This window comes from Pholis gunnellus (assembly GCF_910591455.1).
Source record: "Pholis gunnellus genome assembly, chromosome: 11".
Taxonomy (NCBI): Eukaryota; Metazoa; Chordata; class Actinopteri; order Perciformes; family Pholidae; genus Pholis; species Pholis gunnellus.
The window spans coordinates 13538469-13563827 of record NC_136538.1 but is presented as its reverse complement, the minus strand read 5'-3'; the positions used below and the strand labels follow the sequence as shown (position 1 = coordinate 13563827).

Sequence of the window (25359 nt, the reverse complement as noted above, 5' to 3'; positions counted from 1 at the left end):
GAAGACAGGCTCTGTGTGCAAACACCATGATTGGAATCCAATAGATGTATTGATCAGCTGGGGCTGAAAGGATTGGTCCATCACCAAAGCACCAGTTCATAGTCAGATGTTTTATGGATTATAAGTGTCGTGTTTCCCTTTCAAGACTGACCAGAAGAAAGACAAACTAGCTTGATGAAACAGATTAATACTCTATTATTTTTGTTTCCCAAAACTCAATTGGCACTCGGTCACTCCCTCGACTTCTTTTGCCGCTATTTCTTTTTACCGCCGACACTAATTGCAGCTCATTGATTATCCATATTGGTAGATACAGATCCCTTTTTTGTGTTGTTTGGTGATAGCAGCTTGTCTACAAGGTCATCAAAAGGTCATCAAAATCAACTGCTCTTGAGTCAGTGTTTTCCTTTTACCTTGATATAGTAATTTATGGTGGATTTTTTCTTCATAAACTCACTCTATTCAAATGATTAGGAAATGAAATGTTGTATTTTTAGTGATCCAATCAAATCTTGTCATCTGTAGTTTTAAAGATGGATTATAAGCTGCTTAGAGCTAGTGTTTGGAAGCTAAACGGATCATAATTCACTCTCTAATATCTATTTACGTTGCTGTGAAAACACCTCCCTCAAACAACTGTTTATTCAAGCTTATTCAATATTCAAGTGAACACATCATGATAATGTTATAATTGTCCTTTGCCCAATACTGAACAGAGCCTTAACGCATCACAAAGTCATGGCAACAGTGCATGTTTGGATGTGTGAGTTGGGTCTTGTTGCAATAATCAAACCCAGACAGCGAGACAGGGAGAAGGTGTGAGATACCTGTGTTCGTAGGGCTGGTCATGGCTGCGGGAAGACTGGGCGGCTCCCCCAGCACCAGGCGGACTCTCTTGGCGTGGGTTTTGCCCTGGTAGTGCGACTGGGCCACAATAGCGGAGGTGAAGAACATATTACACAAGGTACAGCACTTGTTCCTGTCCACCTCTGTCTCTGCACAGTCCTGCAGTAGGAGAGTAGGGGGGAGATGGTAAAAGCGAGTGGTGGAGAGGGGAAAGGTGTTATGAGACAAAAATGGACCACAGCGGAGGAGAGTGGTTGAGGAGAAAGGAATGATGTGAAAAGAGAGGTAGAGAGAGGTGAAGGTGAGAAAAGGAGAGAAGAGGCAGGGGGGAGATGAGAAAAGGAGAGTTGTACACTCTGCACTGACCTCCTGGGCTTTGTCAGTTTCTCTCTCAAACACACACACACACACACACACACACACACACACACACACACACACACACACACACACACACACACACACACAAAAGCAAAGGGAAGGCTGATCAAATATTCATCTGTCTCTCTGGGCTGAGACTGTGGCTTGGCCCTTTCACCGCTGCTGGTTCATTACTAATGATGCGCAAGAGTTGCTCCCCACGGGAGGTAGGGAACACAAACAAAAAGACCAACCGCTTGATTGACACAAATGTACAAATACTCACACATGCTAATTCACACACACACACACACACGCACACACAGCATTCTCTATCTTTTTCTGTTTGTTTCTGCCCACCAGTATGGGAAAACCAACTCATCTCAAGGAAAAAACATGAAAATACTGTAAGAAAATTACACCAATCCAGTAATTTTTTAGAAATCATCCAAAATTGCCAGTAATGACCGATGGAAACATAGCACTTGCCGGTCAAGCCTTGCCCCTACCGCAGACAAAACGTTTAAGAAATAACCCGAAAATAAGATAAATAATAAACTGTGTTGAACAGGAGAATAACAGAGATCTGCATGTAGAGACAGACACTGTGTCACATATTTAAGCTTTTTTCATGGTTTGTACTAAACTCCTTGTAGTTCCGGTTCAAAGAAATCGAAATGCAACAGCATACAACAATATACTTTTGTGTGCTTTATGGCAACAGTTTGGGGGATGCTCTTTCCTGTCCCCATGGGTAAAGCAGGGTTTTTAGAAAGGCTTGTTTTTCTAAGGTTGGTGAGAAAGACCTGACCACAACCCCATCTAACACATTTGGGATGAGGACAGGCCTTGCTGTACCATCAAACATCCGTCCCTGACCCGACTAATGCTCTTGTGGCTAAATCGAAGTAAATCCTGGCTCCAAAGTCTTGCGGACAGACTTGTCAGAGGAGTGGAGGCTGTTATAGCAGCATATAAATAACCACGGTTTTGGAATGACATGTTGCTGAAAAACAATCGCATATGGTTGTGATGTTAGGCAGCCCACATACTTCAATATATGAACTAAAACAATGAGGAAAATCAAATATGTCTTCAAAGACGAGCAATATTTCACACTCTCAGTGCAACCTTTTACGTTCTACACTTTCACAACCCTTTCCCCGGTTTCTTTTCTTCTTCTCTCGGCTCATATTGAACCTCCACCTTCTCATGGTGTGTTCATTCAGGCTTTAATTATTGTTTTGTCTCTTGCTGCCTCCTCTGAATTTGTTTGCACATCTTTCTTTCTGTCTTTTTCACACCAGCGCTTTCTCTCGTCCAGGTGTCAGTCCACAGTCGGAGGAGAGGAACGTCGGCCTCTGTGAAATAGAAGACAATAATAGGAAAGTGTCTGCGACACCAAATCTAAGTATGTGGGAGAGTGTGTCTCTGTGTCAATGTGCGTGTGTGTGTGTGTGTCTGTGTTAATGTGCGTGCGTGTGTGCGTGTGTGTGTCTTGTGTCAGCACTGCTTAGCATCACGGCCAGTGGATGTGAGAGTTAAGGACACCTTTACCTCCCAGGCCTGGCTTTGTCTCTCAGCTGTCCCAGCTCTCCCTTTCTGTTTTCTTCTCTCTATTTTTTCCTCTCCCTCTCTCTTCTTCTCTCGCTTTTTGTCTTTTTGCCTCGCCTTCACTCTCAGACTTTCTCTCTCTCTCCCTTCCTCCCATTCCTGCCTCCTCCCTCCCCCTCTGGGCACCAGTCTCAGTGACTCTCTGTTGTGGGATGAAATATTTATCCGTATTGGCAGGCCCTCACCACCCTCTCCTCCTCCTCCTCCACCGCCTCGCCTCCTCTCCTCCCCCGTGTCTGTCCCTGCTGTGATCACGTTAAAGGGTTGCTCTGAACTGTCCCATACCCCCCCCCCCCCCCCCCCCCCCCCCCTCTATCTCCCCCAGTAACTCAATTTCCTTCTATACTTTTCGGTTTGGTACAAATTCATTGTTGTGCTTTATTAGCCATTGTAGTATTGTCACGTGTGTTTGTAAAGTAAAAGATGTTTGTTTTATTCAACGTCACTCCATCCATTCCTCTCACCTATACGTCTTCCCTGCTTCCTCATTACCACCTCTCCTTGTTCTGTTCCACCTTCACTATAATGTGTACTTTCTGATCCTCCTCTTGTCTCTTTCACTACTCATCATTTTAGAAATCATCCACACTTTGTCTACTTCCTCCCTCCCATGGGCAGCGCTGCTGAGATCTTGTTCTACTCAAATCTTGTTGTACCAGGATGAGGAAAATCAACCGCAGTGAGTCAGAGTCCCACGACTGCATGTTTTTTTTGTTTTTTTTTTTGACTCGGGACAAAGAGGCTGAGATGATTCTCAGTGGCAGTCTGCAGTGGTCTCACCTGTCAAAACACACTGAAAAGTAAGAGGATCAGTCAACCGTGATGGGGCTGAAACATAAAGAAGCATCTTCTTGAAAGAAGGCTGCAACACAAATCCTGCCGCTCAATGACAGACGCTACACGAGGGATTTAGCGACAGTGCGGGGAAAGTTTTAATCAATCTCAAGTGTGTGTGGGTGACTGACATATGAATAATTGTCAGCTCATTACAGCTGCCACTCCACTTTAAACAATAAACAGCATCTCTGACTCACTGTTTTCCTCCATCGTCTATCTCCGCTGGAAGTCATCAACCTTTCTGTTTCTTCGTTTTTGATTTTGAGATTCCTACCCTCGCTCATTTCAAAAATCCCTCTCTATACTTTTGTCCTCACTCGCTCTACCTGTCGCATCTCACACATGTGCTGAGACTGATTTGCATGCGACCTAATTGTTGAGTGTGTTTCTGTTTGTGTGTGCACATGATGCACGTACGCCTGTTTATCCGCTGCCTGATAGTGTGCCTGTATCGCAGAATATTTTGTTTTTGGGTGGCTTCATCCATGCTCATGCACCTAACAATAGACTCCTAATTAGCTGTGTTAATCTTCCTCTCCTTCTGTTTTTCTTTCTCTCTGCTCCTCCTTACTTCTCCCCCTGCTCTGTGTCGAGGCGCTGTGGGAAACATTGCTAAATATACACATGGAGCAGCACAGGGAAACAGACGCTCTCATTTGGAGTTTGAAGAAGCGCTGAAAGTGTAAATTGAAAGGGCCGACAGTGCAAATTTAGCATTAGAGGAGAATGAAAGTCGAGGAAAAAAAAAAATGTATTTTGTTATCTTTTGCCCTTTCTGACGGTAGAAGACGGCACAGACAGAGAGAGAGCAGGTTGGAGAATTGGGTAGAAAAATGGATACATTTCCCTCCCCTTTCATCTGGGAGCACCTTTACGACCTACTTTCTCTGTGTTTGTTCTGTGACAAACACTTTCACGTACACACACATCTCAAGGCATGGCATTTTACACTGGGCAGACTGCATTCACTCTGCAAAAATCCTTTTTCTGCTGTTCCCATTGGACTGCACCGTGTCAATCAGTACGAGAACAGAAGGGCAAAAACACGGAGATGAAGTGCAGAGAAAAGACGTGCAAATCTTCCCCTGGAAGAAAAAAAAAAAAAAAAGACGAAAGAGCTGAGAGAAGGAAATCGTATGGTGAGTATTTCATCGCGGGAGAACCGTTCGTCTTATATCAGTTTTACCAGCATTGTCAGATAATCAATGTCACATCCCTGCATGAGAGGTTATGAACAAATTGCTAGCTGTGGCGCTCACAGCACGGCAGATGACTGTACGTGTGTGTGTGTGTGTGTGTGTGTGTGTGCACACACGGTCTGTTTGTGTGTAGTGTCCCATATGAGGTGAAAGCCAGCAGGGGCTGAGTCATGTCTTATTCACTTAAGAGAGACAGATGGAGACGCAGGTGTGAATATTTCCACAGTGAGTGTGTTTGTAAACCAATGTGCCTATTTCCTGATTGTCTGCAGTCTGGTGCACGTGAATCACCTCTTTACATCTTAGTGCACAGCTTGAGTCCAGAAAAAGGGTTCAACTGCAGAGATATATAATAGCAAATGTTCATTTCAGCTTTGCCGTATGAAATGACTGTGAACAGCTTGCGTGCTTGTGTTTCGGAAAGATGTGGCCACAACAAATAACTCCTACCCCACCTGGTTGTTCTGGCTCCTGATATTTAAGACTGTCAAACCAGATCTGTCTTCATGCGCTTGCCAGGTGGCGACCTGCGGCTCTAAAAAGTAAAGCCAATGCGGACGTGCCTTAAACTTTCTAATAGCCAGTGGGGGGATGACTCCTCTGGTTGCAAAAAGAAGTCTGAAAGTTTAGACGTTTATGAGAAAATGAACCTACTTCTCACTTGATTTATTACCTCAGTAAACATTGTAAACAACACAGCAGGATGTTCAATTAGTAAACTATGGTCTGGGAGTGGTCTGTGTTTCTGTCTTACAACTTCAACTCTTTCATAGTGTGTTTGTTCATGAAAGTTAATTGTAACATTTTGGTCACCCAAAAAATGTATTCTTCAGCATTTGGTTGTACTTAGCTCCACCCCCTTGTGTCACATCCAGTTACAAAAAACAAGATGGCGACAGTCTATGGCTTTAATCTTGCTGGAATCTAAAATAACTTTAATCCGTTTCCTTTGAAGATGTTTGCTTGCATTATTCATCAGGTGTTTAAACTTTAAATTGCTCCTTCGTCAAGTGCAACCAGAAATCACTTACATTGGGGAAGTTTACAAACATTTCTTATTTTTCTATGAATTTCATCTTTTTCCATCAGCGGAGGACGAAGGGTCGTTGCTGTACAGAGATAATCGGCCCTGCACTCCGGCTCAGGGTGTTGACTGTGGCACTACACTGTATTTGGAGACGCTCCACCTCTTCCCTCTTTCTGGCACAGATTTGTCAGTTAGCTTTATTTTTCCACCAGCTGTGTCCTCAAAGTGTGTACTGTATGTATTCTGTCTGTGTGCGTGTGTGTGTGTGTGTGTTATGGCATGGTACCCCAGATAAATGGGGCACACATCGGACTATTGTAAAAATCGCCCTTCACAATAGTCTATTACGTTCGCATTTCTTTTTCATACATACACAAAGACTCGCAAATAAAAATTCTAAATCGAATCACCCCCTAAATATCAGTTGTGCTCCATGTTAGAATCCCATCAATTCGCTGTGGACACAAATGCAAGCTCAGCATGTGCTAAAATTGCAGGACGGGGTTTTAGAAATATACAGACACAATGGCCCACCTACAGCACACACTCACAGACGGACACACACACATTGGTAATGTTGACGGACGTCCCTAGCCATAGCCTGCAATAGCCTGATATAGAGCTGCTTGGTGGCGTCTGCCTCCACTAAATCTGGCCACAAACACCACAGCTAAGGCAGAAGCTCTTTTGGGAGAACTATAGCGCGCAACTGCACACAACAGATCAAACGAATATTCCCATGAGCATTTGGCTGCAACGGCAAAGCCGGCGAGTAGACAGGCCCAGGAAAGGATTAGACCGAGGCAGGTTTTTCTCATCTATATACATTTCCGCATGCAAATAATTGTCTTTCCTCGAACATCATCAGATACTTCAGTTTGTGATTACACTGCAAAACAGGTCATTTAGTTCAGGAATGAATCTTAAAAGCTTCACACTGTATGTTATGCAACACAGACACAGAAACACACATGGGAGCATACTGGGTTATCTGGCCGCAGTCTCTTAGAAGGTGGACCTCCATCTTCAGGGTGAAGCATGTAGAACAGACGCACCTTGTTGGCGTGTTTCTTACTCTGAGAGGGAGACAGAAACAGAGAGAGAAAAGGTGTCAGCCAATGAACAGAGTTTTATTTTATCAAGTGAGCCAAGTGGGGGGAAAAAAATCAATAGCTGTCACTACACCTTGGCTACTCCCTCAAAGCTTTTTATCTCTGTTTCGGCTGATGATGTCAGCAGACAGTTTGCTCCTGGCTAGTTGACTAATGGCCAGGGCCAGCCTCAGCTTTCTGGGAGCCCTGAGTAAGATGTTGGGATCGGGGGAAGTGGTTGGGAATTAAATATAATGAGGGCCTGCACACTGGGCCCGTAAAGTGCCAAAGGAAGTGAGACAATCATTTGGAAAGCTCAAATTACATTGAAAGGGAAACAATAATATCCTGGTGCCCTAAAAAATAAATAAAGTAAAAAAAACAATGAGTCTGCATGATATTAAAAGTCCTTGGTGAGAAGATTAAGTATGTATCTATACTGTTGATGGGTGTTTGTGCTGCTCACTAGAGTTGTGTTGATACCAGTATTAAAAATGCCTCCAGTGCATCCTAAAATGCACCAATCCCATATCACATCACCATATAATGTATCATGGAGTAACATTATGATGCGTTCAGATGTAATCTTGTAAAAAAACACGTTTTTTAACACACTGGTATCAGATTGCTTCCCTGTATCGGTCGATACGCAAGGTCAAGTATCAGGATGGAAGAAGGTGGAATATCTGTACTGCTTACCAACTTAATAATGTTGTATGTTCACCCAGGTGTTTGTGGGTGTTTTTGTTTGCCTCTGTTACAATCTCTATTATCTGTAATAATTAGAAATGCACAGTAGTGTGTTATAAGAAAGGACAATGAGCTGTCCTTGAAGCTGCTTGCTGTCACTTTAATGGCCACCAATGAAAGTCACTGGACAGACTGCAGGGTAAAGATTAGTGCGTGTATGTGTTGAGACAACTCTGTGTGTTTGACTACAAGGTTGACACAGCTATCTTGCTCTATACATATCCTTTTTTTATTGCCACGCTGGGTGACCTTCGCTCCTATCTACCATATAACAACTATTATTATCTGCACATTCCACTGTTGGTCCAGAAGCAAGTGTTGACGCTGTCAAAGAGATTGTATCTTTTAATGCCACATATACAGTCAAATTCACGACAAGAGTGCAGGGATACGAGTCAAGATTGTGGTTACGAAAAGCATCACTGGTGAAAAATGTAAAAAATTTGGAATGACGTGATTTAAATGGGTCAAATGTCTTCAGATGACTGTTTCCAGAACTGGATCCCTGTGAGGGAATCACTTCACGGTTTCCACGAATCATGTGGGTCACATGATGAGTGGAATTTTGTTGTTGTTAAGTTAAGTCAAGTCAAGTTGTTTTGTTTAAATAGATACCCTGGCTGAACAGGACACAAAGAAAGCGAATGGGAGACAAGACACTGTACTTGCTGCTCCAGTGCTTAGATTGGATCCTCTGCCCCCGGGACTAGAAGCCCCCCCCCCCCCCCCCCCCCCCCCCCCCCCCCCCACACACACACACACACACACTCTCTCCCTCTACCTCACATGCCTCCTAACTTGTCAGACTACTTTAATTCAGTTTGTCAGCGCTTGTGTGAGTGTGTGTTTGTGTTTATAGGTGAATAAATGGTCATGTGCAGTTGATGGCTCTGGGGTATGGGCTAAAAGTGGGACCTAGTGTCACCATGGTTACCCTGCAGTGACCCTCACTGGGCACCCTAAACTAATGGACTGTGTCTCTTCCTCTCTGTTTTTAGTATCAAATCAAGTTGGAGGAGTTACAGCTAGCGAGCAACTACCACCCATTGTAACCTATAGTAAGCATTTCCACTGTTATGAAGGAGGTGCGTTGCTGCCAGTGGAGCGGGGAAGGACTCCAGAACCCAGGTCTCCTCAATAATTCATCCCCCATGATAGCACTCCTTTCTTTAGCCTGTTGTTGTTGTTGTTGTCTCTGGGTCTCTAGTGAAACTAAGACCCAAAAACTCCTTTGTATTTAAATTATTTCTTGCCATGTCTCCTTGATCTACCGACCTCTACAGAGACCTTTTATAGAGGGTGACACTGAAGGAAGGCACTGACTCAACGTGCCCATTTCTCTGCACAACTCAAGGCGGTGTGTTTGTGTCAGACGGAGGTTGGTTGGTAGACATGCATCAGACAAACGCACACGGCCGTTGTCGTTGCTTAATTCTCCCCAGATAAGGGTCTTGTCCTCATTAGTCTGCTTGTTAATCCCAATTGGGTCTTGTAATCAAGGAGGACCTCACTGCAGTACATGCACGCAAGCGCACGTGCATGTGTGCGCACACGCACACACACACACACACACACACACACACCACCACACAGAGACACATCCTAGTTAAATAATGCACAGGGCTGATTATTGAATGGCCTATAATTAAATTACTCTTAGGGAGTCTGCTGAGAGATAGCCTACATTTAAACAAAAAGTGCGCATGTGTGTTTGTTTGTTTGCAAATGACTAGCATTACCATGCCGCATTAAGTCTATGTATAATGGATGAGCGCTGCTTGGAACAGCACAAGCCCTAAATTGGTACAAATAAGGCTGAGATGCCATAAGAAGTGTACGGCGCAGGAATCTGCTTGTCCAAGCAGTGATGGTGGCAACATTTACTGTGTTTGTTTTGTGGGAACATTCCTGTACAAGCAGAGACGGACTCACCTCATAGTGAGCGGTGCGCTGGGACTCGGAGATGAGCTGGGCATTGCAGATGTTACAATAGCTCTCTGTGAACAAGCCTCCATCCACGACGCCTGCAGACTTCATCTTCATCTGAGACTACACAAACACACACACACGCCCAAACATACACAAATATGAATATAATTCAAATGCAGAACAAATGTCAGTGAACCTTACAGTGTGTGTTCGAGGTGCATGAGCATGCATATATCTCAATTTAGAAATAGTTTTCCTTCAGAATGACAGATTCGTCATGACAGTTCAGCCCAAATATATGTTGATCCTCTCTGTCAGAACATCTTCTCGTGGATGATTTTGGCTCTAGTCTTAGAAACATTGCCCTGAGGCTCTGGCTTGACTTCCTGCATTTTACACAGCAACAAACTTTTCTATATATATACATATATATATATATATATATATTTTATGAATTGTTTGTTGTAAATATGTTCCTTTACAAAGTAATAATTAATTAGCAAAAGTATATGTAATTAATTAAGAATGGGCCTTTTATTTTGTAATTGTGGTCCTAATCTTAATTACACAATGCATTGCTGGGAGTTTTATTGATCAGTGTATATGTTTGGTATTTAGAATAATAATCTGCCATATAACTATTAATTACAATAAACAAATAAATGTAGTCAAGTAAAAACTACAATATGACTCTGTGAACTGAACAGAGGTGAAGCACGATGTTTGACACTTTTCACCGCAGCCTTCAGGAATGCAAATTAAAAAAAGAAGTGCAGGAACATTGTTCAGGAGTTCATGTTTAAAAAACTTAGGTTTTCGCTTTCTGGCCATGTTATTAGGCCAAAGATTGACAGACATCTTCCGTCATCTTTTCAACTCCACACTGAGTTAGTATGCATTCGTCCCTAAAGCCTTACTCTGCAGCTCCACTCACAACTTTCACAACTAAAATTTGAAATTTGAAATTCAATTTTGCAAGTTAACACTTAAGAGAGATACAACTTTTTCACCCTTTGCAAAAAATTCTGAGCTCTGGCAAGAAATATAAATGCTGTAGAGCGGTACAGTGTAGACATTAGCAACTTTCGGCGAGTATTACAGCCTCTGAAGTAAATTGTTAAAAGGTCTCCGGCAACATTTCCCGCAGAGAAAGGGTGTCTTAAAACCTTGTCGGGGCTAGAATTGCCTAACCAGTAAAACCAGAGACCTGAGCATCCCGCTGGGAGCCGTGGCTCTGGAAGCAGTGTTTTCTTTCCCTGTTATACTGAGTACTGTAATAGAAAATGGTTTAATGATGTGCTCTGTGGCCTTGTGTTCAATTTTCTATTCTCTTTATTATGTGTGCCCTGTAGGCACTCTTCTGACAGGGCTGGGGTGAGTAACGTGTCTGCAGGGAATGGTCCAGGAACATCCACCATTAAACTGGATGAGACCCTTGCCCCAAGGAAGCGACAGGACAGGGTGCAAATGTTTTATAGAGCAAGATACATGAACGTTGCAGAGGTCACCTCCAGTAGCTTTGAAAGGAGATAGTCTTTTGTCCGGCATGGTATCCCGAGAACTGCAACATCAGGGATGAAATCAAACAAAATCTACTCCATGTGTCAGCAGGGAAACACAGTGTTTGGTATTATTAATTTCAAGTGTAGTGTGTAATTACCTTCTAGCCAATGCACTGGCACAGCACTCACACACACACACACAAACACACACACACACACACACACTTACACACTTTAACACACTGCTGGTAATTACCCCTGTCTGTTCTCCTTGTCTGTTTAGTGCACCCTGGACCCTCCAATTAACTACGGACATGCTGTATAGACAATTCCTCAATTATCTAGTTAAACCGACAGCACAGTACGACCCCATACATTAGAATGAAATGGCAAAGCAGATACATATGAAGTAGAGCAACACACTTTAACAGTACCTTAATGTGTGCTATAGGCAAGTTACAAGCGTCTGAGAAGGATAACATTCATTCTGAAATGTCAGCTGGAAACTGGTTTTCTCTGGAGGCATGGATGCATTATCACCTTCAGTTTGTGGAGCGTCTTATTAGACACGAAGTAACAGATCTATTTTGCAAACTGACATATTAGACTTGCTGCAGAATTTGTGTCCTCCAGCTTTTTGTGACAAGAAAAAAAACCTTGTCTGTCTGGACGTCAGCCAGGCAGAAGCTAATCCATCTTCTAATCTTCAGGCTAATTAAAAGTGATTGACTGCAGAAACGTCCTTATCTTCCTAATATCTCTATTACCTTTTGATTATTACATGCAGTATGGAAGACGTGGACTAATTAATAGACTAAATCTGTTGATGAGATTAATAGAATGGCAGGCCCAAAAAGATGGAGAGACAGATAGTGGGGGGAAATAATGAGCGAGGTATGGAGAGAGGAACAAAGAGAGGGAGGGGGAGGTTTATAATGGTGCACTGAACGTGATGTCTTCATGTTACATGGGTTTAGAGATCTTAATGGAAAAGGGGTTTCATTGCCACCATACTGTATCAGATCATGTGATGTTTTGAAATCTAATTATTGCAACTTTAGCAACAATTTCCGAAGGGGCAAGAACCGGAAAAAAAGCCATGTGTTATACTTAGCATCGGTGGACACTTCAATTGAAGTTCATCTTTCGTTTCCTTCTTTATAGTTCAGCATCTTATTTTTTGCTTAGATGCACACAAAGGTCACTGTGTAAACCATGCAATCGATGATGATGGAATTAATTGACCATTTATTGGGGAAAAAAGGCTCTTCTCTTCGGGGGAATTCTTATAACCTGTGCACAACTTCACTATGAAAAATGCCATTTTTTCCAAAACTCTTGCCTCCAAAATATGTTATTATCAGTCGGCTTTGCTGTTGGCCGTGTTATACATCTTCATGAATATAATTGCGACATTACGAGCCATAGTTGATTCTAATCAGCCACCACAGTTTCTGAACTAATGCTGTGCTGTATTTTGGGTTGTTTCTTTGCTGTAAGGTCTGTGTGGCTGCTGCTCAGCTGGAAACATTTTACATACTGCACCAAGCAGGATATTGCAATTGTCAGTCAAGTGAAACGACACCTACACAGTCCTGATGAGGCAGATAAATATAGCATTCAAATGTGTGTGTGTGTGTGTGTGTGAGTATATATATATATATATATATATATATACTCCCAGATGTTTTTCTGAACTTTGATGAACAGAGGACAGAGATATGAAAAGTATACACGAACATTTGCTCAAATTAAAAGTAAAAACTCAATCAGAAAAAGGATTGCAAGACGTAGACGAGACTTAACGAATGCATGAAAGCCAGAGGCATCTGAAGACAGAATGAACTTTAAGGGGTGTTCTCCTTTAAGACCCCTTTAAGTATTGAACATGGGTGTGAACTCTGAGCCCTCCCTCAAATCTCCGCCTCTGGTCCACAATTCGTAGCAAAGCCGGCATTGACTTGGACGTGGCTTTTTGTTCTTGTCTAGTAAATGCAACCACTTAAGAGTGTTTTCTGTCGCCTGGGCTTAGAATATTAATTACTTTGTAGTATTACTTGCAACTAGATAGCGTTGTACTAAATGAGAGCCCTAATGTACTGACAGAGATATAGTGTAATGTCTTATACCAACGGGGAGCTTCAGAGACACTGTTCCTAACACTCTGTTATGTCCCCTTTGAAAATCATTTTCATTCCGTTGTAATTTGTCTTGATTTGCACGCACCACCGCAGCCCAGCACCTCGAGCACTTTGGTGGGGTTCGGTGTCTTGCTCAAGGGCACATTGGCAGCGCCCAGGAGGTAAACTGGCACCTCTTCAGCTACCAGTCCACAATCCCTACCTGGTCCGTCTGTGACCCGAGCCAAGTCCCTACAGACTGAGCTTCTGCTGCCCCCGGTATCACGTTAACTAGAGATGAACCAGTGGAAGACTGATAAATGGGCCACACTTTACAGAGCACACGAGAGAGAAGCACACACAGAGAGACTGAGAGAACAGCAGGACTTCTTATGAAGGGTAACGTCAGTATTTTCTAACCTTGACCCTATTTTCCCATGTTTTTGTGTCTAAGTGACTAATGGAGACAACGATTGGTCCAGTAGCCTATATGGAGCTAGAACAAATGTAATATGTCCACTCAAAGTGCTTGTTTTTGCCACATAAATGCTCAGACTGTTATTATAAGTGTCTGCCAACATTATGGAAAGGAGCCTACAGAGGAATAGAATATCTTTTGTTCCCTTTCGATCGATCCGGTCTGTTTGTAATTGTGTGATGTATGACTTGATGCCGGAGGACGCTGTAAACATGGGTGAGACATTGAGAGAGGGCGGCAACAAGTCATACATCACACAATAGCAAACAGACCGGATCAAGTGAAAGGTTAACACCAATGTTTTATACTTCTTTAGTGTCCTTTCCTATAGTTAAAAATAAACATTCTGAGCCTGTAAGTGGCAACACTTTTAGTGGACATACATTGATGGTGCGGAATCGCCCGGCACGATAACATTGCAGCCGTTTTGCGGCTGCTGGCTGCAGAGATATCGCTCAATAAGGGAACTATTTAAAAAAATGTTGCCCCCATTAGTCAAAAACATGGAAAATAGAATATAGGTTAAGAAATAACAAAGTTCCCCTTTAAGGATTTGATCGCTGTGTCGCTGTGAACTGTCTGAGGTCACATTTTATATATATCATAGTTCCTTTCTCATTTCAAAGTGCTGCTCTGATTTAACTGTCAAATTATGCATACAGTCGATGAAATATTGACATCAGCCTGTGAGCCAATGACCTGTCTAATGAGTCACTGGTGGGTATAACAAATGAAAAGGTTGCAGGGTTAATCATATGGAACCCTGTATCGCAAAGGCACTCTGCCGTGTTACTTTGATGTTCCACATTACAATATTTTTCCCTGTTTCACTCTTTGTAATGTAATCTTTACGACACTCTCTCTTCGTCTGCCCCCACCTCACACACACACACACACACACACACACACACACACACACACACACACACACTCGCTCCAAACCTCCCCTTTGTACAGCAGCAATCAAAGGTACTAGACTGAGGGAATAACGTCTTCAAAGGAGCAGGAGCCCGAGTCTGAACCCAAATCCTCATTCATTCTGTTTGCACTGCAGGAGTTCGCTTTGTACTGTTCTCGCTCAATGCTGCAAACTGCAAACATACACACACACACACACACACACACACACAAATACAGCCAGGATACAAACACACAAGTCTCGCCTCGCAAAATAAAACTAAGAGCTAAAAGTTGAAGATCCAAAATGGGTGACAAAAATGTGATTAGGGTTCCTGTCTGTTCCCTCGTTGTTCATTTCAGCACAGTCAAACCAAGAGGGTAGATCGTCTTTAGCAGAGACAGAGTGTGGTACAGAAAAGAAAACACACACTTAAGGCCAAGGTCAGTTCACACACTTCTCCCCCTGAGTCAGTGTGTGTGTCTGTATTTTATGACTGTCCCTCCCTTTGCTCACTGCTCGTTGTGCCCCATATTCTATTTTAGAGCATTATGGAGCATCTTCATATTGACAGTCACACATATTCACACTATGCTTTTCATCTTTCCCCCAGCCCTTCTACCTCGTTTCTCTCCCAGTGTTGGAAATGTGGCCTTGAGGGCAGGGATTATTCATAAGGGATGGTGTATTCTAGACTTATCTACTCTTGCCAAAGAAAAGCAGATAAGCTACTGTATTATGCACCTTACTGCTGCAGTTAATTTGGAATGCAACTTGAAGTTAGACACGTTCATTCTTCTTAGGGGTGCTTACAGAAATGTATAATATTTGAGATAGCGGTATGTGTACAATCTCGGCTCACCCTCGCAAAAGGGATCAGGATCCCCAAAAAGACTTACTGAATAAATACAGCTTAAAAACAAGAAAAGGCATTCTCACTATTTAATAGTCTGAGGACTGGCCTGAACATCAGAACATATATGGTACTGACGGAGGTGTGTCTATTGCACAGAGCATCAAAACTTACAGGGGAATCAAGTGGAAGTCAGTTCTGAGTCGTTTTAGCCATGCTAGCGGCGTGCCTCCATTCACGGCAATCTCGGCCGGACAGATCTCAACTAAAGAATGGATTGTTAGGAGATTTGGTTGAGTCATCCTTGTCCCCCTCAGGATGAATTGTAAGATCTTTAGTGAACCCCAGACTTTTTCACGTCGACTTTCTTAGCTTAGCCAACATGCCAATCCTGCTATGAATGCCAATGACTTTGGTGATCCATCAGTTCAAGGTTTTCACTAATCTTATGAAATATCTCAACATCTACTATGAATTGTTTGGACTCACATTCGTGTCCTCATTTGACCTTTGATCCAGCCATCACCAGGTGAAAATGTCAATTTCTCCGCCTCAGCTATACTTTGTGCTAATCAGCAACGGTTATCATGCTAACATGCTAAACTAAGATGGTGAACATCATACATATTGCACCTGTTTAAGATCAGCATGTTAACAGAGCCTGGCTGTAGACTCTTAGTCCTTTTGTTCCATACTAGTCATATTTATAGGAGATACTGCAGTGAAATAGCAGAGCCAATAAAAAAACTTGACACAAGTGAGACTTTTCCTCGGTTCTTTGCTACGTTTTCACATTTCAAAAGAACATTTGTTCCTCAGCAGATTAATAAGATTGAACAGAAGGTCCCCAGAGAGTGCTGTCTCAGGGCAAGGCAGTTTGTGTAGCAAACTATAAGTCCACTCTATTCATCTCATTCATTTATTTACTTCATAGACTTTGTAACCTCTCGGCCTCTCTCAGACCTTTTATTCGGTGTGGCTGTGGTACTTTTATCTCTGAAAATCTCTCTCTGGGCCATTACTTGTTAATGGTATTAATAGCAGATCCACCGCTTTAGGCCACAATATGGATTCATTAGAGGGTGAATGAAGACTATTATCCCGGGCAAAGTAAAGCTTTCCCAATTTAACCGAGCACATCTCTGCCTCCCTTTATCTATGAGTGTGTGTGTGTGTGCGCGTGTGTGTTCAGTAACCAAGTTAATGGGGGGAGACGAAGGCGGCCTGAAGTTTCAATTGGGGTCGTTATGTTACTGTAACATATGGGGAGTGCTCTGCTGAATGGCAACAAAACTGTTGGGGTCTATCTGTTCCATTAGCAACTAATTGCACTGTTTTTATACTTTGGCGCATTCTGTCCAAATGTTCTTATGTTAAGTTTGATTTTCCTGGCACAATTCTCATCTCCATATTTTTCCCTTAGCATTAAACAATGTCTTGGGTTTTGCACTTAACACCCAGATGCAATACCAAGTGTATTAGACCTGAGACTGCACTCCAACAGCACCAGAAAAATGGTGTGATTGATAAAAAGAGGCTCTTTAAACATGGTATTGCACTAAGCAGAAATATACTTGCTTCAAGGATTTGGGCTGTTGGCAGCATGTGGTCCTCTCAGTATAATACACACTTCTATGCACATTGCTTTTGGTAAGCAGAGAGTGAAAATGGGATCAGCGCACCTAAGAATAATATTATATTTCAATATTTTCACATGTATTTTCCATAAGCAATCTTACAATGTATTTCCGTGTACAATATGGTTTTTACTAGCGGGCAGATAGGGGTGAAATGCAGAAGGGAGCAAATGGATTTCCCATAAGGCACCATGCACCTCAGCACCACAGACATGCTTTACCTCAGAGATTGGGAATACAAATAAGAAGTGTAAAACAAATTAGGCATAAAATTGCGTTAAGTGGAACAACTGAAGTGACACAAGCCAAATAATGCTTTGTAATGACTTTCTTCTCTCCAAATATCTCAGTCCGCTCTCCCTCTCTTTCTCTTTGTCTCCCTTACTGAACTGATATGACTGCAAACAACTAATTAGAAATATGACTCTTTCTCATTTACTAATTAGTTCAATGAGCTCATTGTTCTGTTGCACAAAAAGCTTGACTAATAAGAATATTACCGCAAGGTTCTGGTGGCTTGACTGTAAAGCGGGAATATAAATAGTTTTAGTACAACACGGCTGAGAGTTGATGATGTGTTTTGGTCCTAAGGGGACATGTACACAAATATCTTTGTAGGATCAACTGTCAATCACAGGGCTCCGATTTTATATATGCTTTAAAGTGTCTGTCACTGTGTGTGTGTGCCTTTGTTTTCTCTTTTACAGCGTTTATGAAAACATACAAAGACACTATTGGTTTCTGATGTATACATGGCAGCCTGCGTGACCCACTGTGAAATCGTGCTGGAATAATTACACAGGTCAAAGTCAGGGTAGAGTAAGTCCAGATTAACAGTGTTAATAGACTATTTCTGTTGTTTTCATGCAAGGCTGACTATAGGAACCATGGGATTGATTGACTTAACTTTCACACTGTAGACATTTTGTTTATTCAGTTTGCCGGTAGCTGTATTCTCTAAGCCAGTGCAAGTGTTATTACATTGAAATGATTGATTTTAGCTTTTTGGGGTTAACTGTTAAGCCCAGAGCTTGTTTGGTCCTTGAGTGTTTGTTAGAGAACAGTGCTTCCAGCAGACTGGAGCTACCCGAACAGAGAAGCATTGATCATGCAATCATCTGATCGTACAAAAGAAATAAAGTCCATGTTGAAAACAAGCCGACAAGAAAAGCAACTAAAACGCATAGCTTTTTTAGATTTAGTTTCGGGTCAATCAAATAAGATCAAATTCACCCTATTAACCACTGTCGGCTTCAGTTACATGACCTCTGCCTCCCTTGCCATTTGATTTAAAGAAAACAATATGTTTTCTAAAAATGACTGTGGGCTTGATCCGGGAATAGAAAATGAGAAGGCACCATTTGTTTATTTTTCTATTGCAGAAACAGTTGCAAGAAAATCGAGAGAGGACAACAGCCTTTACACAACAACACCACACAGATTCTACAGTAGAGCAGTGAGTTACTTGAAATGAGTTACATAGTCCCCACATGCACACAATACCCCCATCTACAAAGGTAGCATACATATAAACGTCATACTGTGCAGTCTAAATCATGACCAAATATACGTGCACACAGAGGAATATGCTGTTGATATATATGTATGAGCTTGCAGTGCATGCTGTGCGTCTCTCTCACACACACACACACACACACACACACATGCACACAGAGGAATATGCCATTGATATCTGTATAAGCTTGGACTGCATGCTGTGTAACACACACACACACACAGACACACACACATGGATTAAATAGGGCATGACCTTGCAGCACCCTAGCCCACATGAATAGGAAGAAAGGACCTATGATCAAGTGCATGTGCTTCTTCCACTCGCATCTATTCCTCAGTGTGTTTGTGAGAACGTCTTTGAAGTTCTGAGAAAGCAAATAACTTCTTTAGACAAAGTCCAAGACGGAAAAGAATGAATTCTACATCTGATAAACATGTTTGTCTTTCCTCATTCAGTAATGTACCCATAATATCCCCCTCTCCTTCCCTCATTCCCTCCCTGTCTGGCAGCAGGCCAGTTTCCGATCATGGTGATGGAGCAAAAGAAAATTGATTTCTAAAGAGCTCTGTCTGCTATATCCGGATGTGAAATATGCAACCAGTTATTAACACGGATATTAACATAACACAACAACCATGTCAAGATATATATTAAAGATGTCTTGTTTTCCGGCTGAGAGACTCAAGAGATAATCTAAGATTGATAAACCGCCACTTGTTCAAAGCGCGCCGAATCCTTATCAATACTGCACAACTTTGACGATATCTGCTTTGGAACAGAAGAACAAAAGCTCTTTGGAAAAGGTTGGCACTGCCCTAATGCTGTCGGATTCAATATCTTGATCGTGTAGACGGGCACAACGGGCGGTCCCATATCTATTATGCAGCTATTAATGAATGTACACTAGGAAAGGTCAAATGACCCACACGTTGATGTACATGGACACACACACACACACGCACACATTAACTCAGATGCACCCATGCAAATACTGCACACAGTTGGCAGAAAGGTCACAGCATACGATGTCTGAGAAGAAGATATTTGAAGAAGATATGCTGCCTGTTGCTATGGAGCACTCCAGGAGGAAAACATACAGACACAAAAGACACACACCTACACATGAGATGCTGTCGGTCTTCGACAAACTAGAGCACTTACACATCTATGAACACAAACAGACGCACACGCGCGCGCTCGCGTACACGCTCGTTCCATCAATCCATGTCCTCGGAAAAAGCGAAGAAGCAGCAGCCACTTTTCAGGAGCAACACTGCCTCAATTATTTCTCCCGGACTTTGTGTGTGTGTGTGTGTCTTTCTTTGTGTGTGCGCGAGTGTGCATATGCTTTATTTGTATGTATAAAAGGAAAGCGGGCACTTTGCAAGAACAACACCGCTTTTCCGTTTATTCCTTCAGGACTGGGTAATTTATGCCAGTCGGTTAATCAGATTCTCCCCCAGATGCCGTTCAGCACCTCACGTGAGACAGAAAGAGGGAGGATGAAATAGGCTTCTGTACTTCTTGATGGCTCGGAGCTGGCAACAGCTACACTGCATATGTTCCACACTATCAACATGCTAATTAAATGGCTTTATTTTCTTTCACATTGTGTTCCTCCTTCACTTTAGTATTGGCTCTGAGGTTACATGCAGTGCAGTCCATGGCATGTGACATGATTACAAACTGTTTAAATATATTCCAACAACATTATCTTTACTTTGTAAACACATATTCTACGAAACGCACAATGAAACATACAAAAACACCCTTTAACTCAATTGTAACCGAATGGAATATGGTGACACAAACGATTGACAGAAATGTATTCAGCAACAATTCTGATTGTTAAGTCATTTTCAAAGAAACATCGCTGGTTCCAGCCTTCTAAATGTTATTTACTGCTTTCATCGTAAATAAACTGAACATTTTGGGCAGCAGAGCTGCAATCAATGATTGTTTTCACTATCGATCAATGTGCCGATTATTTTCTTTTTAATTGGTTAATTGGTCTAAATTAAGTCAGAAAATTATGAAAAATGTCCATCACAATTTTCGGAAGCCAAAGATGCAAATGTCTTGTTGTGTTCGACTAAAGCTCAAAAGCCAAAGATAAAGATGTTTAGGATCACAAAAGACAAAGGAAAGAAGCAAATCCTCCTCATTGACAACTGATTATCAACATTTTCTGTCTATTGACTCATCGATTAATCAACGAATCGTTCCAGCTCTAATATAAAGCTGTGGTTTGGACAAAAAAAGCATTTTGCAAAAAGGGTTATTGGACTCTAGCAAGCTATGTTGGGCATTTTTCACAAACTTCTGGCATTTCATGGACCAAAAGATGAATCAATTATTTGACAGATTCACGATAGTGAAAATGATCTTCAGCTCAAGGTGTATTTCTCTCTATTCTAGCCCTGAGACACTCTGCCGCCCCGTCTGCTGCAGTGACCTGGTGTACAGTAGAAGTCAGCGCATGCTGATCAATAACGGCATGTAAACAGAGCATGAAGCCTCAGCTCTGCTCAGTCGCTTTGGCTACATGTGGAAAAACTAGACTCAGAGTATAGACTGCAGAGAGGGAAGCTCGTAGTCAATAAAATGTCCTTTCCCGAGGACTGAAATATTAATTGCGAGTGATGACACAAATTAATTGAACTGTCGACTTCATGACACTCATTGTGTCTGAATGAGATATTTGGGGATATGTACTTTGTGTGTGTGTGTGTGTGTGTGTGTGTGTGTGTGTGTGTGTGTTAGGGGTTCAGTCCTGGTGACAGGCGGGCGAGTGCTGTGTAAAGGCCATAAGCTGGTATCATCCTTCCACAGATGCCCTGTGTGAGACTGACGCATTCTTCTCAAAGTGACAAATTCTTGCATTGAGCGCGTTCTCAATGAGAGGGATGGGAGCCGCAGTGAAACTAGATGCAGCAAGTATCAGACCTAATCCATAATATAGCTGACACGTGTCTTCATATTTCACATAAAGTCATTATTGTAGGTGTGCCAGAGCCTGGATTGGCACAGCCATGAAAAGTTTCTGAATCATGAGGAAAATCCCTGCATCCAATTCAAATTACAGCGGGTGGCCAAGTTTCCTAAATTAATTCAAACTGCTCTGGAGCTGAAATGAAATGAGCTGAGTTATTTGAATAGCCAGTGGCCAGAAGATTAAGGTGTTACTATAATGATAATCAATTCATATTGTAAGTCACGTTTCAGGCGGGAAACACCACCCTCTCTGGTTTCACCTCCAACATGAGGATGAGCTGCCTTCCTCTGTCTTTGTCATTGTGACCTGAGTTTGCACTGTTGCAAAACAACACATTTGGGGACCTCACCTTGGACATTTGTCACTGTTTGCCAACATTTTATTGACCAAACAATCAATCAGCCAAATCACTAAAATCATAAGTTACATGCAGCCCTTACGCTACATCAGATGCTCCAGAAACGCATGCATTGACCTCAGATAACTCAAAGTGCTACTTGAATGCGATATTGTTTAATCAAATACCCAAGAAGGATAATATATGACTAAGCACTATAATCACGCAGCAGTGGATGATACTCATTAGAAAATGTAAATCAATACCTCGCCTCTGATTTATCTGTAGATTAAATACCAAAAAGTTGACAAACTCTACTGACACCCCTCTCCCAGCAGGACTTTCATGGAGATATTGAGTGATGCGAGGTGCCAAAACCTTCAGTATTCTGCTGGCAACAGGCAGAAAAAATGACCCAGACGTCAACATAAGGATGTCAATAACGCATCTGTTGAACAAACTCTACTGTCAGCATTCCCCATTCAGTTCGCAGTCCATCACTCACCTTGCGCAGAGGCAGCGACTCCTCTCCGACAACCATCCGACAAACGTCTGTAATCCTTCCACGCACCTGTGCCGTAAAATCCGCCAAAACTTAACGCGAGTCCTGCCAGCTGGAGCGTCCTTGGTAACGCCGCTGCGCAATACAGATATCTTCTTTGTGTCTTGATTTTTAAATCGCGTCGTACCCTCCAAAAAAAGAAATAAAAAAATCTCTAAAAAAAGAACTCCCTCGCGCTGCGCTCTGTCGTGATGCGCGTGTCCTCTAGCCCTCCGCTCTAGTCCATAGTATCGCGGAGGTAAGAAGAAGAGACGTTGCGCTGTTGATATCATCCACTACTATACTCCGACCGAAAGGCACCGCGGAGGGGAAAACAAAAACAAAGTCAGCTATCCCAGCGTGAGGGAAGGGCAGAGGAGGGGAGAGGAGAAGAAGAGGAAAGTGTGAGCAGCCTTCAACCGGGATGAATGAAAGACAGGCAGCGCTCTTCGGATCACACAGTGCGCGCGATAGTGTACACTGAACGCTGGATTAGCAGAGTGAGTGAGTGGGAGCACTGGTCGAGTGAGTAGGTTTCCGCACTGTGTGCACCCACATGACAATCACCTTACATAAAAAATGAACAGAAAGACTGAAAGAGCGCCAAAAATCCCTGTATTAGACTGATTGTTGTATTGACATGCTGTTTCCATAGCGTGATGGTAAGCCTAATTAAGTGTGCTACAGTCCCCTTACCACAGTATACTGAACAGGCTCATTCCTCAGCCATGCTTCTTGTGGACGGGATGGTGTTGGTATTGTGAGCTTCTGCAGTTTCCCCAACATGCATTTGACTGAAGACAATGTCCAGTGTCTTGGGCAGGTTGCCAGGGATTCCGATGAATAATTGTTTATTTTTTTAACATTTGGTTCAATGATTAATTGTTAAGACTTTGTTAATGTGCTGATACACTGTAAGTTAAAACCTACAATATGAAGACAGCACATTGGTGGAAATGTGTGATGGTCATTTCCCTCTATTTACTGTCTTTTCGTAGGATATACAATTAGTCAATCCAATTTGAAAAAAAAACACCCTACTTTATTGAAGTAGGAAAAATACCCCCCCCCCCCCCCCCCCCCAAAAAAAGACCATCTGCTACCAAAATGTTTCCACCATTGCTCATTTTTTGTCATCAATGTCTCTGCAGACATGTTGATGTTATGCTGAGGAACTGAAAGCAATATGCTGAGTGGTCAACAGACACAGTATGAGGATGATTGCAGTCTATTGCTGTAAGTCTTATTCTGCAGACCCACTGAAATCAAACACACTTCTTGCAGATTCTACAAATTATTATCTCAGCAAAACCAAATTGCTGCAAATGAACCCATTTTTCGGTAGTAAGTATTTCTTAGGCAGTTGAATACACAATCAGTTGCTTTTGAATAAAAATCAAACCAAGACAACATTTCATAGCCATTACTCACTGTAACAATTAACAGAAACCCCGTTTTTGTTGCTTTGCACTGCCAACAATATAACCTGTATCTATGGAAAATGGCATCACAAAGCAATCACATGCACCAAATTTAGAGCTTAGTTGAAGAAAATGACATTTCTTGACTTTTTTTCTTTTTTCTTTCTGCTCGATTATCCCGGGTCTTTTTGAAATGCCACATTTTCTCACAAGTGTATGGATGTGCATTTATTCCGGGAGAATGGGCGCCTATTACACGCTTTCTGAGGCTGTGACAGCAGCTCTCAGTGAGGAAGCCAAACACTTCACAGCTCAGACAACGTACCCAGGCAGACACACACACACACATACGCACACAAGCATACACTCAAAGATCTAAATACACACGAACCCACTGACACAATGCACATCGACGAGATGAAAGGACCAATTTATCAAACCACCAGCCAAGGCAGGCCCGAGGACGTATAGTGCCAGCATTGGTCTGGGGAAAGAGGGCAGGATGTGCCTGCGTGAGTGTGTGTTTAACTTTTCTTTTTTATCCCTTTTGCTTTGGCAGTAAAGTCATTGCTCCTAACATAACATTCACTTTCGCCCTTTGGGTAATTTTTCCCAGCAAATTGCAGCACCTTTAACCCTGATGCCAGCTGACGTGGCTGCATGACAAGAGCATTTATAGTTCTTGTGATTGTCAGCATGCTTTGGAGTACAGAAGAGAAAGTGTGTTAGTTTGTTAAAAAGAGATCGTGAGCAAAGGAGAGGCATGGAGAGGACGGCGCTAGTGTCTGTCCCTTGTGCTTTCTCATTAAACCGACAAGATCAATGTTCATTCTCAGAGCTTTACAGCATTTACAAGCCCAAACTAATCCACCATTAGAGAGCTGACAGAGAAGGCACAGAGCAGAGCTTGGAAAGAGGTTGGGTTCAAATGAGACAAGAACAGTACCAAAATGTGTCTGAAAACGTCTGAATATATTCTCTCTGAGCATCTCAGTGGATTGACACAGCACACGGTTGTGTAAGGACATCCTCACTGCACGGCATTGATCAGTTAGGAGATGTTGTATCGTCTTGAAAGTGTGTTTCTAAGGAGAGGCTGATGCCGACAGACGCAAAGAAAAAAAAAAATCTAGTATTAGTTAGAACTTGAAATTTGACTGCGACAGATGATATTAGCCAATATTGAAATAGAAATTCCTGGACGACAGCTAGACAGCAAAACTGTGTGCAATGAGATTTTATTCTCTTTTGATATTGCATTTTTTTATTTGATTTTGTAAATTAATAATTAATTTTTATAAATGAAAATGTCCAGATTTTATATGCTGCATATGCTGGTTCGTTGGATCTGGATCACAATGATTTGAAGTGCAGTTCATCCATGCGATGTACACATGTGGACAAC

At 42.3% G+C, this 25359-nt stretch overlaps 1 protein-coding gene across 1 annotated transcript in view; it reads right to left on the bottom strand.

Annotated features, from left to right (window-relative positions):
* LOC306703284 (zinc finger matrin-type protein 4) overlaps positions 1-22533 on the bottom strand; it is a gene marked incomplete at both ends in the record, with an annotated part of 32481 nt that extends 9948 nt beyond the window's left edge. The window contains 4 exons of the mRNA XM_079169205.1: positions 828-1005; positions 6867-6959; positions 9657-9773; positions 22498-22533. Of these exons, the coding sequence (XP_079025331.1) occupies positions 828-1005; positions 6867-6959; positions 9657-9773; positions 22498-22533 (424 nt within the window). The remainder of the gene's footprint in view (positions 1-827; positions 1006-6866; positions 6960-9656; positions 9774-22497) is intronic.
* Positions 22534-25359: the final 2826 nt, after the last annotated feature.